Below are 10876 nucleotides of genomic sequence, written 5' to 3'. Positions count from 1 at the left end.
CACCTTGGGGTGGCCAGCGTGCCACCCCTGAGGTGGGGGTGGCCTTCGGGCCACCCTTGATCTAGTTGGGGGTTGGCTGCGTGCCACCCCCAGAGGTGGCTGGGGTGGTGCATGGCCACCCCCATGGCCTAGGGGTGGCTCACGAGCCACCCCCAGCCAGATTTGGGAGTGGCCCGACAGGAGGGGTGAGCCACCCCTGTGGTCGCCGCCACCCTCGGCCACTTCTGGGGGTGGCTCGTTGGTCACCCCCTTTTTTAAAAAATAAAATAAAAATTTATAAATTTTATATTTTTGTTTGAATTTTTTATTTGAGAGTATTTCTATCTTTTATTGAGATTTAATGTCTAAAAGAGAATATTCGATATAATTTAACAAGTTTAACTGGCGAAATAAGGTTTTGAAAAAAAAATGATAGTCTAATGGGGTCAGACAGTAAAATTGATAGTTCATAAAAGATATTGACATAGCGTCGTAGTTCTAGGAAAAAACTATAATTACCCCAAAAATTTGAGATAAATTTTGAGTCAACCCTCTAGAACAAATAACACTTCAAGTTTTTTGTTTTTTTGTTTTTTTCAGCTTTAATTGCAATGTCTTTCATGAATTTGTAAGTGGTCCTTCCATTACCTTTGGGGCCAATTTTTTAGGTAGTGTTTGCTGATTGTCTGGGCTCGTACTGTACTAGGCTCTTCCTTAATCCAAAAAAAAAATCTTTTCACCTCAAAATTAATCTCAACATTCCTACTTTTTATACAACATCAATCATTTTTTTTATTATTATTCAAATAAAAAAATTACTACAAGACAAATTTTTTACATTTTTTCATATAAAATATATTTTCACTTTTTTCGCAAAACATTTTCTCTAAAACCAATCAAACACATATTCTTAAAAAAGCGCTACAGTACCAGCCCTATTACAGTATCAGCCCAGGTCATTGGCAAACAATGCCCAATGTTTGTCTTCAGCATTTTTGTTGTATTACATTAAAATAATAATTTTTAATTTTTTAAAGAAAAAAAAAAAAAAAAAAAAAAAAGGATGTGGGGGCTGGGGCTTCTTCTCAAACCATCGACGCCGGTCGTTGGCAGTCCTTAAATGCATTAACAATTTGTACCGCCGTTAGCCAACCCTCTGTTTGTATCCATTGTTGGGCACCACTTCTTTGATTGTGACGGTATGGTTCACGTCGTCACCATTGGAATGGTTATTCCTAGTTTTGGAGAATAGCTATCGGCCACTCTAACCAAAAGCATTAGAGGTGGTGCGGCCATCTCAGATAGGCCATCAAGGTGGCCCATGGAGTCAGGGGTAGTTGCGGACACCCATGAATCCCCTCAACATCCACCTGAAGCCAACCGCTCCCAAAAATGTAGTCAGCGATCCATTGAGGTGATTATATTTTTTTCTTTAATTACCCATAAAAAATAAAATAAAATAATGGCTTGTTGGTAAATAATTTTTGGAGAGGAGGGCTTTAAGAAATTTGAGCAAAATATATTCAACTCCAATTACAAAAATTTGTAATTCGGCGGTCGGCAGGTCAAGCCAGCTTCCATATATATTCCCACTACCATTCACATTACCGACCACTCGAGTCACTCGACGAAGCAATGAATGCTTCTTCTGCAGCGAAGGGAAACATCATAAACCTTCACCGACAAAAGAAGCATAAAATGCGTGTGTTAAGAGGAACCTTAGCAGTACAGAGCCGATCGACAGTATTAGCTGATGGGGAGTCTATGCTATCTTTTGTGTGTGCTAATTGTGAGCCTTCTCAACCCAATCAGCTGCCATGGCCAGGCAAAGCCTGAGGGAGAAGAACATAAGGCCTTGTTTGTATTTGGGGACTCCCTCTTTGACGCCGGCAACAACCAGTACCTCAATGGTAGCGTGGAAGGGGGTGGAGCCATTTCCTGGCCGTATGGGGAAACCTTCTTCAAGCATCCCGCTGGGAGACTCTCCGATGGCCGCCTAGTCCCCGATTTTATTGGTAAGACATCATAAATGTGTAGATTAAGTATTTGGTTTGTGTTTTCTGTGGTGGCCGATCTTAAATTGATGCAAAATGGCTGCAGCCCAGTTCGCCAAGTTGCCTCTACTTCCACCATATCTACAACCAATTGAGCATCAATTCACCGATGGGGTCAACTTTGCTTCAGCTGGAGGTGGTGTTCTTGTTCAAACCCACCCTGGAACGGTACGTCCTCGCTTTCCAAAATAAGCCTTAAATTATGGGTTAAGACTTCTTATATGGGTGCTTCGAGAGATAATTTCGGAAATGGCAATATTGGGTTGATTTCTCAAAATAAAATGGGACACATTCTTTCTCATGGAAATAGATTAGCCCAACATAAAAATCAGCCACACAATATAATATAAGGAAATTTTCACTTGTAATAGCTTGATTGTTCTTTTTATTTCAGATAAATCTCCCAACTCAGCTAAGCTATTTTAAGACTGTAGTGAAGTCGCTGAGGCAGAAACTAGGTGATGTAGAAGCCAAGAAAGTGCTGATGAGAGCTGTATACTTGTTTAGCATTGGAGGCAACGATTACTTCAGCTTTTCCACACAGAACCCAAATGCTACTCAGTCCTACCGAAGACAATATGTGGGGATGGTGATCGGCAACTTGACTAGTGTGCTCAAAGTAATGTGGAAATATTTCACTTCAAAGAAAGCATTCACTATTCAGTAGTACTAGCATGTGTTCAGATTTTAACGTTTTCTTTTCCAGGAAATATATGGTTTAGGAGGAAGGAAAATTGCATTTCAGAATGCAGGACCTTTGGGTTGCGTACCCATCATGAAAGCAATGAATCCTCAACTTGGTAGTGAGTGTGCCAAAGAACCCTCAGCTCTGGCAAGGCTACACAACAGAGCTCTAGCCAATGTCCTTAAAAACCTAGAGAGCAAGTTACCAGGATTCAAATATTCAGTATTTGATTACTACAATGAGCTTGAAGACAGAATTAAAAACCCTTCAAAATATGGTAGGCTGTCACTGTCAGCACAATTTTCACTTTTCAATCCAATTTTCACTCATCTTTGTTGTAATCTTTTTTTTCGTTTTTAAGGGTTCAAAAATGGTAACTCTGCGTGTTGCGGCAGCGGAGCGTTTAGGGGAAGGAATTGTGGGAAAAACGAAACAGAGCCGTATGAATTATGCAGTGATCCGAGTGAGTATGTGTGGTTCGATGGTGCCCACACTACTGAAACGGCAAATCGCCAGTTAGCTGAGCTGATATGGAGTGGAACACCAAATGTCTCAGGGCCTTACAATATGAAGCAACTATTTGGACATGCGTAAGAAATTATCTTGTTAGCAGATTATGTTATCTAACTTTCCTATGATGTTTCTAGATATTGCAGTCTTATTAAATAAAATCACTCCTTTTTGGAATAGTTACTTTTTTTTTTTTTTATGTACCATTGATCTTTCTTTTTCCTTCAACTCTTAACTTAATTACTGTTTTAACATTTTATAAACAAGAGATGTTGTTCATAAGTTCGTGGCAAAGCTAATTCCACCCTTCTTGTCAATAATGGATAAACTGATATGTATCAGATCTCAAGAAGTTAGTCCCATGATGAGAAAAATGAGTTGCTCACATTGCATGGGTGAATTATAAAAATATTGAGTTCTACATTGGTTTCTGCTAAAAGGGGTCGAGCTGTATAAGCGAATTTAAACGGATATTGTAAAAAACTTCGATTTTCTATCAACAATTTATTTTTTCTTTTACAAGATTAATATTTTTTAGTAGCATTGAGTTAAACAGGAAGGAAATTTTTGCAAAACTCTGTAGTGAATCTGATAGAATTTGTTGAAAAGAAAAGGAAAATCATTATGCACCAAAATATGCTTGGCACCCATCCAAGATAAACTTCATTTTGCTCCACAAATGTGGATCAAGTGAATGCCCAATTAATGCTGTGATTCTCAAGAGGATTTAATAAAAAAATGGAATTTAAAATAAAATAATTGCAGCTGGTCCACATTTTCTTCTTTATTTATTTTGCTGGTCGGTTTGAGTAAATTTAGACCATTATATATGGCCCCAAAAGCTCAGAATTCAATGATATCATATCATAGCATACGATATCAGAAACCAGAAACCAGTAAACTTGAGATGGCAAGTCTAAACAGAGTCTCACTCTTTTGCATGGTAGTGGCCCTTCTCATTCCATTTCCATCCACTAATTATTGCGTTGCTAAGTTGGAAGAGAAGAAGAAGCATGCGGCATTGTTCATCTTTGGAGACTCCCTCTTCGACGCCGGAAACAATGTCTTCATCAATGGCCCCACAGCTGACTTCTGGCCCTACGGGGAGACCTTCTTCAAACACCCCACAGGTCGATGTTGCGACGGCCGTCTTGTCCCCGACTTCATTGGTAATTAAAAAACACAAAACTATATCATTACTTATGCTTCTTGTCTGTGACTCTGAGTTTTATATATATATGGTTGTTGTGTGTGTGCAGCTGAGTATGCAAAACTGGAATTGATCAAACCATATCTGCAGCCGGGGTTTGAGGACTATACTGATGGGGTGAACTTTGCATCAGCCGGCGCCGGCGTTCTTCCCGAAACTCATCCAGGAACGGTATGTCATCTTCTGCATGCAAAATTGGATGAAGGGTCCAATAATTTTCCAGTACTTTTCGTATCTGAAAAATATTTGATTTTACTCGCCTAACGTTCACCACCTACCTTTGTTTTTTTTTTTTTTTTTTTTTTTTAAAAAAAAAAAAAAGACCACTTGTCTTTCAAACTACCACGCAATTCCCTAAAATTATAAATTGGATAAATGATCCTCCCAAATTACTACCCGGCCTCCTAGACATAAATAACGTCAAATATATTAATAAGACAAAAATGACAAAACAAATTCAAATTACAAAAAAAAAAAAAAAAAGGATAAAAAAAAATTTTGATTTTAAAGTAAATAAAAAAAAATGGATGGTCCTTGAACCACTTCAGGTGTTTGGGGTGGCCAAACCACCCCGTCCAAAAACCACTTAGGGTGGATCGGTCACTACAAACTATTTTGGAGTGATTTGGCCACTACCTCCAGATATTGGGGTGGTTCAGCCACTCCAATGTTTGTTTGTTTTTTTTTTTTTTTTTTTGATAATTTTTTTTAAATATATTTATATTTATTTTTATGAAAAGTATTTTTATCATTTGAAAACATTAATAATTTTATATAATTTTGAGTAACATTGACCCAATATATAGTTTGGAGGACATATTAACAGTTGAATGCTAGTTTGATGAGGTATTTTTTTATGGATGTCTAGGGGGGTCTATATCTGGGCTTGGACCTGCTCTAGAGAGTAGAGACCAATTCATTTTTTTTTTAGCGAGTATAGAGTCTATAGACTATAGAGAACAATTAATTATTCACATCGAAATCTGCAACATGGCTTTTGCTTTATGAATTTACATTATCGTTCGTATATATTGTCGTGGTAATTCCTAAAAAATAAAGTAAAAAATTGCAATGACAGTGAAGTGCTCATCTGGGCTGGGTTGGGCTGGGCTGCGCTGCGTTTTATGTGCCTGAAGTAGGGCCCATATTCAATCTAATTTTTTGTTTTTAACCCCAGATAAACCTGAAATTGCAACTGAGCTATTTTGAGGAGGTAGAGAAGAAGTTAAAGCGACAGCTGGGTAACGCAGAAGCGAAGAAGTTGGTAGCCAGAGCTGTTTATTTGTTCAGCATTGGTGGCAACGATTACATGGCTGTCACACTCAACCAGACTACTCCACTTACTTCTTTTTACAAGAAAAAATACATGACCATGGTGCTTGCCAATTTTACCACCGTCATCAAAGTAAGTGCATTAGATTTATTTAAAAATAAATTGGGTGTTTCAAATAATTATGAAATATGTTTTATATCTAAAAAGGTTTAATATATCTTTCTAAATTCAAAAAGATTAATATGCCTTTCAAAGATTTGGTGTTACAAAAGAGATTACTATGTTCTTTTAAAGTATCCATTAAGTTGGATTTGGTTATTACCATTTGTGACTGTTAAATATATTGTGGAGAGCGAAAGAAAGAGAGAGAAAAAAGAGATAGAGCGGAAGCATAACAACTTACTACATTGTATTGAATAGTGTTTTATATTCTTGATGTGATTACATAGCTCTTTCTATATATAGAGAGAGATAGAGAAGAAGTAGTGAGTAAAAAATCCTAGACAAAATCCTAGAACATATAAGGCAACATAATAAACAAGAATAATATAAAATATTCTAATAGTGACCATTGAATTGAGTAATTTTGAACTATTGGATGTGTCCAAAATAATTATAAATACAGGAATGCTACAATTTTTCATGGTGTTCTTTTGATCCTACTTAAATATTGTTTTCTTAAAAAAGCAAGAAAAAAAAAAAAAATTACCCCACTAATTCGTCATATATATATATATATATATATATATAAAACAATATCCACGTAGGATCAGAAAAACATCATAAGAAACCATAACATTTATGTTATAAATATGACCATTTGGTCATATGCTTAAAAAAAAAAAAAAACTACAAAATAGCTTTTTTCTTCTCTACATAAAGGTGTTTCTTGTTATTCTATAAAATGCTATTTTAGAGTAACATTTGGGCTTCATTGTATTCTATAAAATATTTTGTCAAATCCCTTAGAACTTAAAAAGAAGACAAAATACATTCTAAATAAATATATCTTCATTGTGATCAAGCCTTGAAGTTCCAATTTTATTTTGCCTGTTATTTTTATATTATTTCCCAAAAGGGAGTATACAAATCAAAATTTGTTGCTATTATTTTTCTTTTTTCAGAAAGTGTATAAGATGGGAGGAAGGAAATTTGGGTTCCAAAACTTGGGACCTATTGGATGCATGCCAGCCACCAAAGCCTCACTGGGAATTACCACTGATTGTGCCCATGAGCCATTAGTAATAGCAAAGATGCACAACATAGCACTACCCAAACTCCTTCAGAAGATACAAAGGCAGCTACCAGGATTCAAATATGCACTATATGACTACTACACCACCCTAGCTGAAAGAACACTTTACAGCACAAAATTTGGTAAAATCGTTGATCTTTGCAATTTAGTATACTGTTCTACGACCGTCATATAACTGAGATAACATGACAATAAGTTGAATAAGTTTCAAAGTTGATCTAAAGGCTTGGACGGTAATTTATAGTAATTTACTAATAGCATTGCACATTTCCTAGTACTATAGCTAAATCCTTGTTTGTTTTATTGATATTGAATTGAGTAGGTTTCAAGGTGGGGAAAAGTGCATGTTGTGGGAGTGGGGCATACAATGGGGAGTTGACATGTGGAGGGAAAAATGGGACAGTGAAGTACAAGTTATGCAGCAATCCTAGTGAATATGTATGGTTTGATGCTGCTCATCCAACTCAAAGTGCCAACCGACAATTATCAAAGTTGTTTTGGAGTGGATTTCCAAACATCACAGGGCCTTACAATCTAAAGAAGTTATTTCATATGGTGTAGTGCAGGAACAAGGCGCAATGTGTCATTATTGTCATTTTGGTACACTAACAAGATGATATGTCTGTTTGGATTTGCAGTTTTATGATATGCGGTCAATAAAAATGACATGTTATTAACTGTTTGATAAAATTATAATTAATTTGACTTTTAAAATCGTAGGCTTTAAAAAACATATCTCTTGTCTAGGGTTGGAAAATGTGAATCTTTATTGCTAAATAGAACACTTTCAGCAGTATTATTTTAAAATATTTCATTTAACCTAAAAAATTCAGGGTGCAATACATTTAGGAACTGTTTAGTATACGAAATAGACCTCTTAAATGTAATGACTATTCCTTGAAGAACGAAATGAGTTTTTCAACCAAAAAAAAAAAAAAAACCATCAATTTTTTTATTTTTACTTTTATTTTTCTGCAAACTTATATATATACACAAGTAACAACAGAAAACTTGGAAAAAAAATTCTTTCATTGAGTATGAATGTTATCGTTTGGGTGTTATTGTTTTATTTAGGATCACGTTTGTGCTGTAATGGTAGGTAGGAGTCTTATTTATCAATTTGAGTGGGAGTCTTATTAACTAGTAGTTTCTCATTCTTTCTAGTATTAGGGAAAGTGTATAATTCAACTTAACTGCCAGATTTTGTTAAGAGTTTCACTCCCACTTAACCGCATGGTTGTTAGTCTTTTCTCCCCCTAGCTTCTTAACAGAATCTTAACATTGGGTGCTAAGGGTCTGTTCGAGTGTACGTTTGAGGGGCTTGAAAGTGCATTTAACATTTAAAAAGTCCGTTTGAAGAAAAAAGTACCAGTTTGATAAAAAAAATTGAAAGCACTTTTATGAGTCTAAAAAGCCTAAAATTACCAAAACACACTTTTGGCAGAAACTTAAAAATGAAGCTTTTGACAAAAAAACGTTTTTTGACTTAAAAATTATATTTCTCAAACACAATCTCCAATATGCTCTAACTGTATAACCTCACTTAACTAATGGGTTATGCTTTTCTTCCCCCTTCCTAACTTCAATATGTTGAATGTATAACCTTCTCTTTAACAGCCGGGCCCTTTCTTTAACAGCCGGGTTAGTTAGGAAAATGCTAGGTGTTCTCATGGTATTCTTTTAGTGTCCTCCTAGTCCTACTGGATATTATTTTATAAATACCAAGTGAGAGAAATAAGAGCAACTTTATTTTTTATTTTTTATAAAATAATATCTATTTAGGACTATGAGAACACTAAAAGAGCACCTAGCATATCCCGGTTATTAAACTCACACTTTTACAATCTCTTTAAATAAAACCTCGCTTTTAATTCCTTTCAAGCCTCATTCCTTTTGAAAATTATTTTCTTTTCAACACTCATTTTCATTTAACGCATGTAAATCATATGTGGATATAATTTTATATATACACACATTCAAATATGCATGGCTTCATATCACAAATGAAAGTGTGTTCATATTGTATTCCCCATCTGGATCCACTGAAATTTTTAGGAGAATTCTAGTTTCTGAAATTTTAAATTTAAGCTGTCGATTTTTTATCCAATGGTCATTGTTCTGTCATGTGTCTCACTACTAATAAAATAATAAATATATATGAAAAATGGACATCCTAAATTTAAAATTCCAAAAATTAAATTTTTTTTTAAATTTCAGTAGATCTTGATCTATACGTGGGTATGGTGAAGGCCCTCGACAGCTGCGGTGGGTTCTTTTTTTTTTTTTTAATGTGATCTGTAGTTTTCGAGGGTTTTGGATGTTTAATGTTAATTGGAGAGGGTTTATAATATATATGTATTTTTTTGCTTTTATTTTCTTTTATTATTATTAAATTTCCGTTCAATAAATTTAATGCCAAAGTAAGAACACAAGAGCCCATAAAAAACGATACTCTTGATAAAGTCTACGATGAAAATGGACGGATGTCTTAATGTCAACTACCCCAAATATGTGGGTAATAAATAACCACATACGAAAACATGACGACTGAAAACAACCACTCCGTTCCCATTTGTCCACCTATTTTCCCATCCCCGTGAAAAAGAAACATCTATCAAAACAATTCCATTAATTCAACAACTATATATATATATATGCACAAATAATTGAGCACGAAAGACTAATTTTGTTGCTATGCTTTAACTTTATGTATAAATGACTTTTGTGTAAAGTCAGGTGCAAATGCTGAGGTAGAGAATCCAACGTACAAGTTTACCCACCCGACAGAAGATGATTAGAATCATTAAAAAGCCCTTCCATTCTTTGACAAATTTTACAACCCACCACCTTCTCAATTATTGCTCTCAATTCTGTCTTTTCTTTTCACTTGGCTCGATCATCACCCCCCACGAAAACAACTCACTGCCCTGCCCATATATATATGACACACAAATCTGAGGCTGACAATTGACACGTTTGCTAACAAAACAAGTTTGATGTTTTTTGTCGCTGGACTGTCCATTTTCTCCATTTTCCCACATTCCTATTACCTCTACTGCTACTATTATCCACTCCATTTTTTTCTCCATTATCCAATTTATCCTCCTTATCTTTAATACCACGTTGCTACTTTTTGTATTCTTTTAATCATTACTGCAATCACTATAGCGACGTTGTCATTATCTATTTATCTATTCATCACCTCTATTTTTATTTTGAATAAATCAGAACAAAAATGCTTGGTTTATATTTTTTGTATAATAAATTTAGAGATAATTTGTAAAAAAAAATAGATAAGAATTGAATGTCATATTAAAATTTCTTTTATACAGCATATCTTCTTCAAAATTTATCTTAAAAAGAATCAAATAAAATAAGAGTTTCACACAACGTTAGATGTATTATAATTTTGAAAAATGTTAGAAGTTAATAAGTTTTTTATATTTGTCTCATTTTTTCTATAAATTTAATAGATCAACCATTAAATTTGTGGGGTCTATTATTAACTTATTTAGAGTGTACATAAATTTATAAATTTATTAATTGATTTATAAGATGAAATTGATCGAATATAAAAAAAAATATTAGCTCTATCCTAACATTTCTTTATAATTTTTCTTGAGTGGAACTGTAGTTGCCACGTGTCTGGCATATTTAGGGAGTAACAAAGAGACGTGGACAACTGCGAGTACAGTACAATGCCCTCTCGGATCCTCCATGATGTCAAGGATTTTTTTGACCTATTGAAGACACGAGACACGTGGCGTCGCTGTCGTCGCAAGGGAGCACATTTCACGTGGATGGGAGATCAAAAGTCTATCTATATATATAAAGCCACGTCCCCCCTCCCAGCTGTCTCCAGCTGCGTATAGGATCTGGCCACGTTGAAAATGCCAGCCCACGAGACCTC

The 10876-nt window shown here is 35.0% G+C and overlaps 2 protein-coding genes across 3 annotated transcripts; both read left to right on the top strand.

Annotated features, from left to right (window-relative positions):
• Positions 1–1281: 1281 nt before the first annotated feature.
• LOC132186693 (GDSL esterase/lipase 1-like) lies at positions 1282–4265 on the top strand. Its single transcript, XM_059600705.1, has 7 exons — positions 1282–1393; positions 1544–1994; positions 2080–2201; positions 2428–2652; positions 2740–2995; positions 3080–3308; positions 4176–4265. Exons 2-7 carry the CDS (start codon positions 1733–1735, stop codon positions 4204–4206), a joined length of 1125 nt encoding a protein of 374 aa, XP_059456688.1. The 5' UTR covers positions 1282–1393; positions 1544–1732; the 3' UTR covers positions 4207–4265.
• LOC132186692 (GDSL esterase/lipase 1-like) lies at positions 3442–7636 on the top strand. Of its 2 annotated transcripts, none has more exons than XM_059600704.1 (5): positions 3442–4397; positions 4488–4609; positions 5616–5843; positions 6848–7088; positions 7289–7636. In XM_059600704.1, the coding sequence occupies exons 1-5, from the start codon at positions 4058–4060 to the stop codon at positions 7525–7527; spliced, it is 1170 nt and encodes a 389-aa protein (XP_059456687.1). In that variant the 5' UTR covers positions 3442–4057; the 3' UTR covers positions 7528–7636. The 2 variants fall into 2 exon arrangements, with proteins under 2 accessions (XP_059456687.1, XP_059456686.1); XM_059600703.1 differs by having other exon boundaries at positions 6836–7088.
• The last annotated feature ends 3240 nt before the right edge of the window (positions 7637–10876 follow it).

The sequence above is a fragment of the Corylus avellana genome, chromosome ca7, assembly GCF_901000735.1.
Source record: "Corylus avellana chromosome ca7, CavTom2PMs-1.0".
Classification (NCBI taxonomy): domain Eukaryota; kingdom Viridiplantae; phylum Streptophyta; class Magnoliopsida; order Fagales; family Betulaceae; genus Corylus; species Corylus avellana.
The sequence above is the reverse complement of the archived record's forward strand: the minus strand, read 5'-3'. Positions and strand labels throughout refer to the sequence as shown.

Bases quoted from the DNA above. Each gene is read 5' to 3' on its own strand.
- LOC132186693 (XM_059600705.1), top strand. From the start codon at position 1,733: ATGGGGAGTCTATGCTATCTTTTGTGTGTGCTAATTGTGAGCCTTCTC. The intron at 2,996-3,079 runs GTAGGCTGTCAC...TTCGTTTTTAAG, and splicing joins TAAAAACCCTTCAAAATATG to GGTTCAAAAATGGTAACTCT. The intron at 3,309-4,175 runs GTAAGAAATTAT...TTTGCATGGTAG, and splicing joins AAGCAACTATTTGGACATGC to TGGCCCTTCTCATTCCATTT.
- LOC132186692 (XM_059600703.1), top strand. From the start codon at position 4,058: ATGGCCCCAAAAGCTCAGAATTCAATGATATCATATCATAGCATACGA. The intron at 4,398-4,487 runs GTAATTAAAAAA...GTGTGTGTGCAG, and splicing joins TCTTGTCCCCGACTTCATTG to CTGAGTATGCAAAACTGGAA. The intron at 7,089-7,288 runs GTAAAATCGTTG...TGAATTGAGTAG, and splicing joins ACTTTACAGCACAAAATTTG to GTTTCAAGGTGGGGAAAAGT.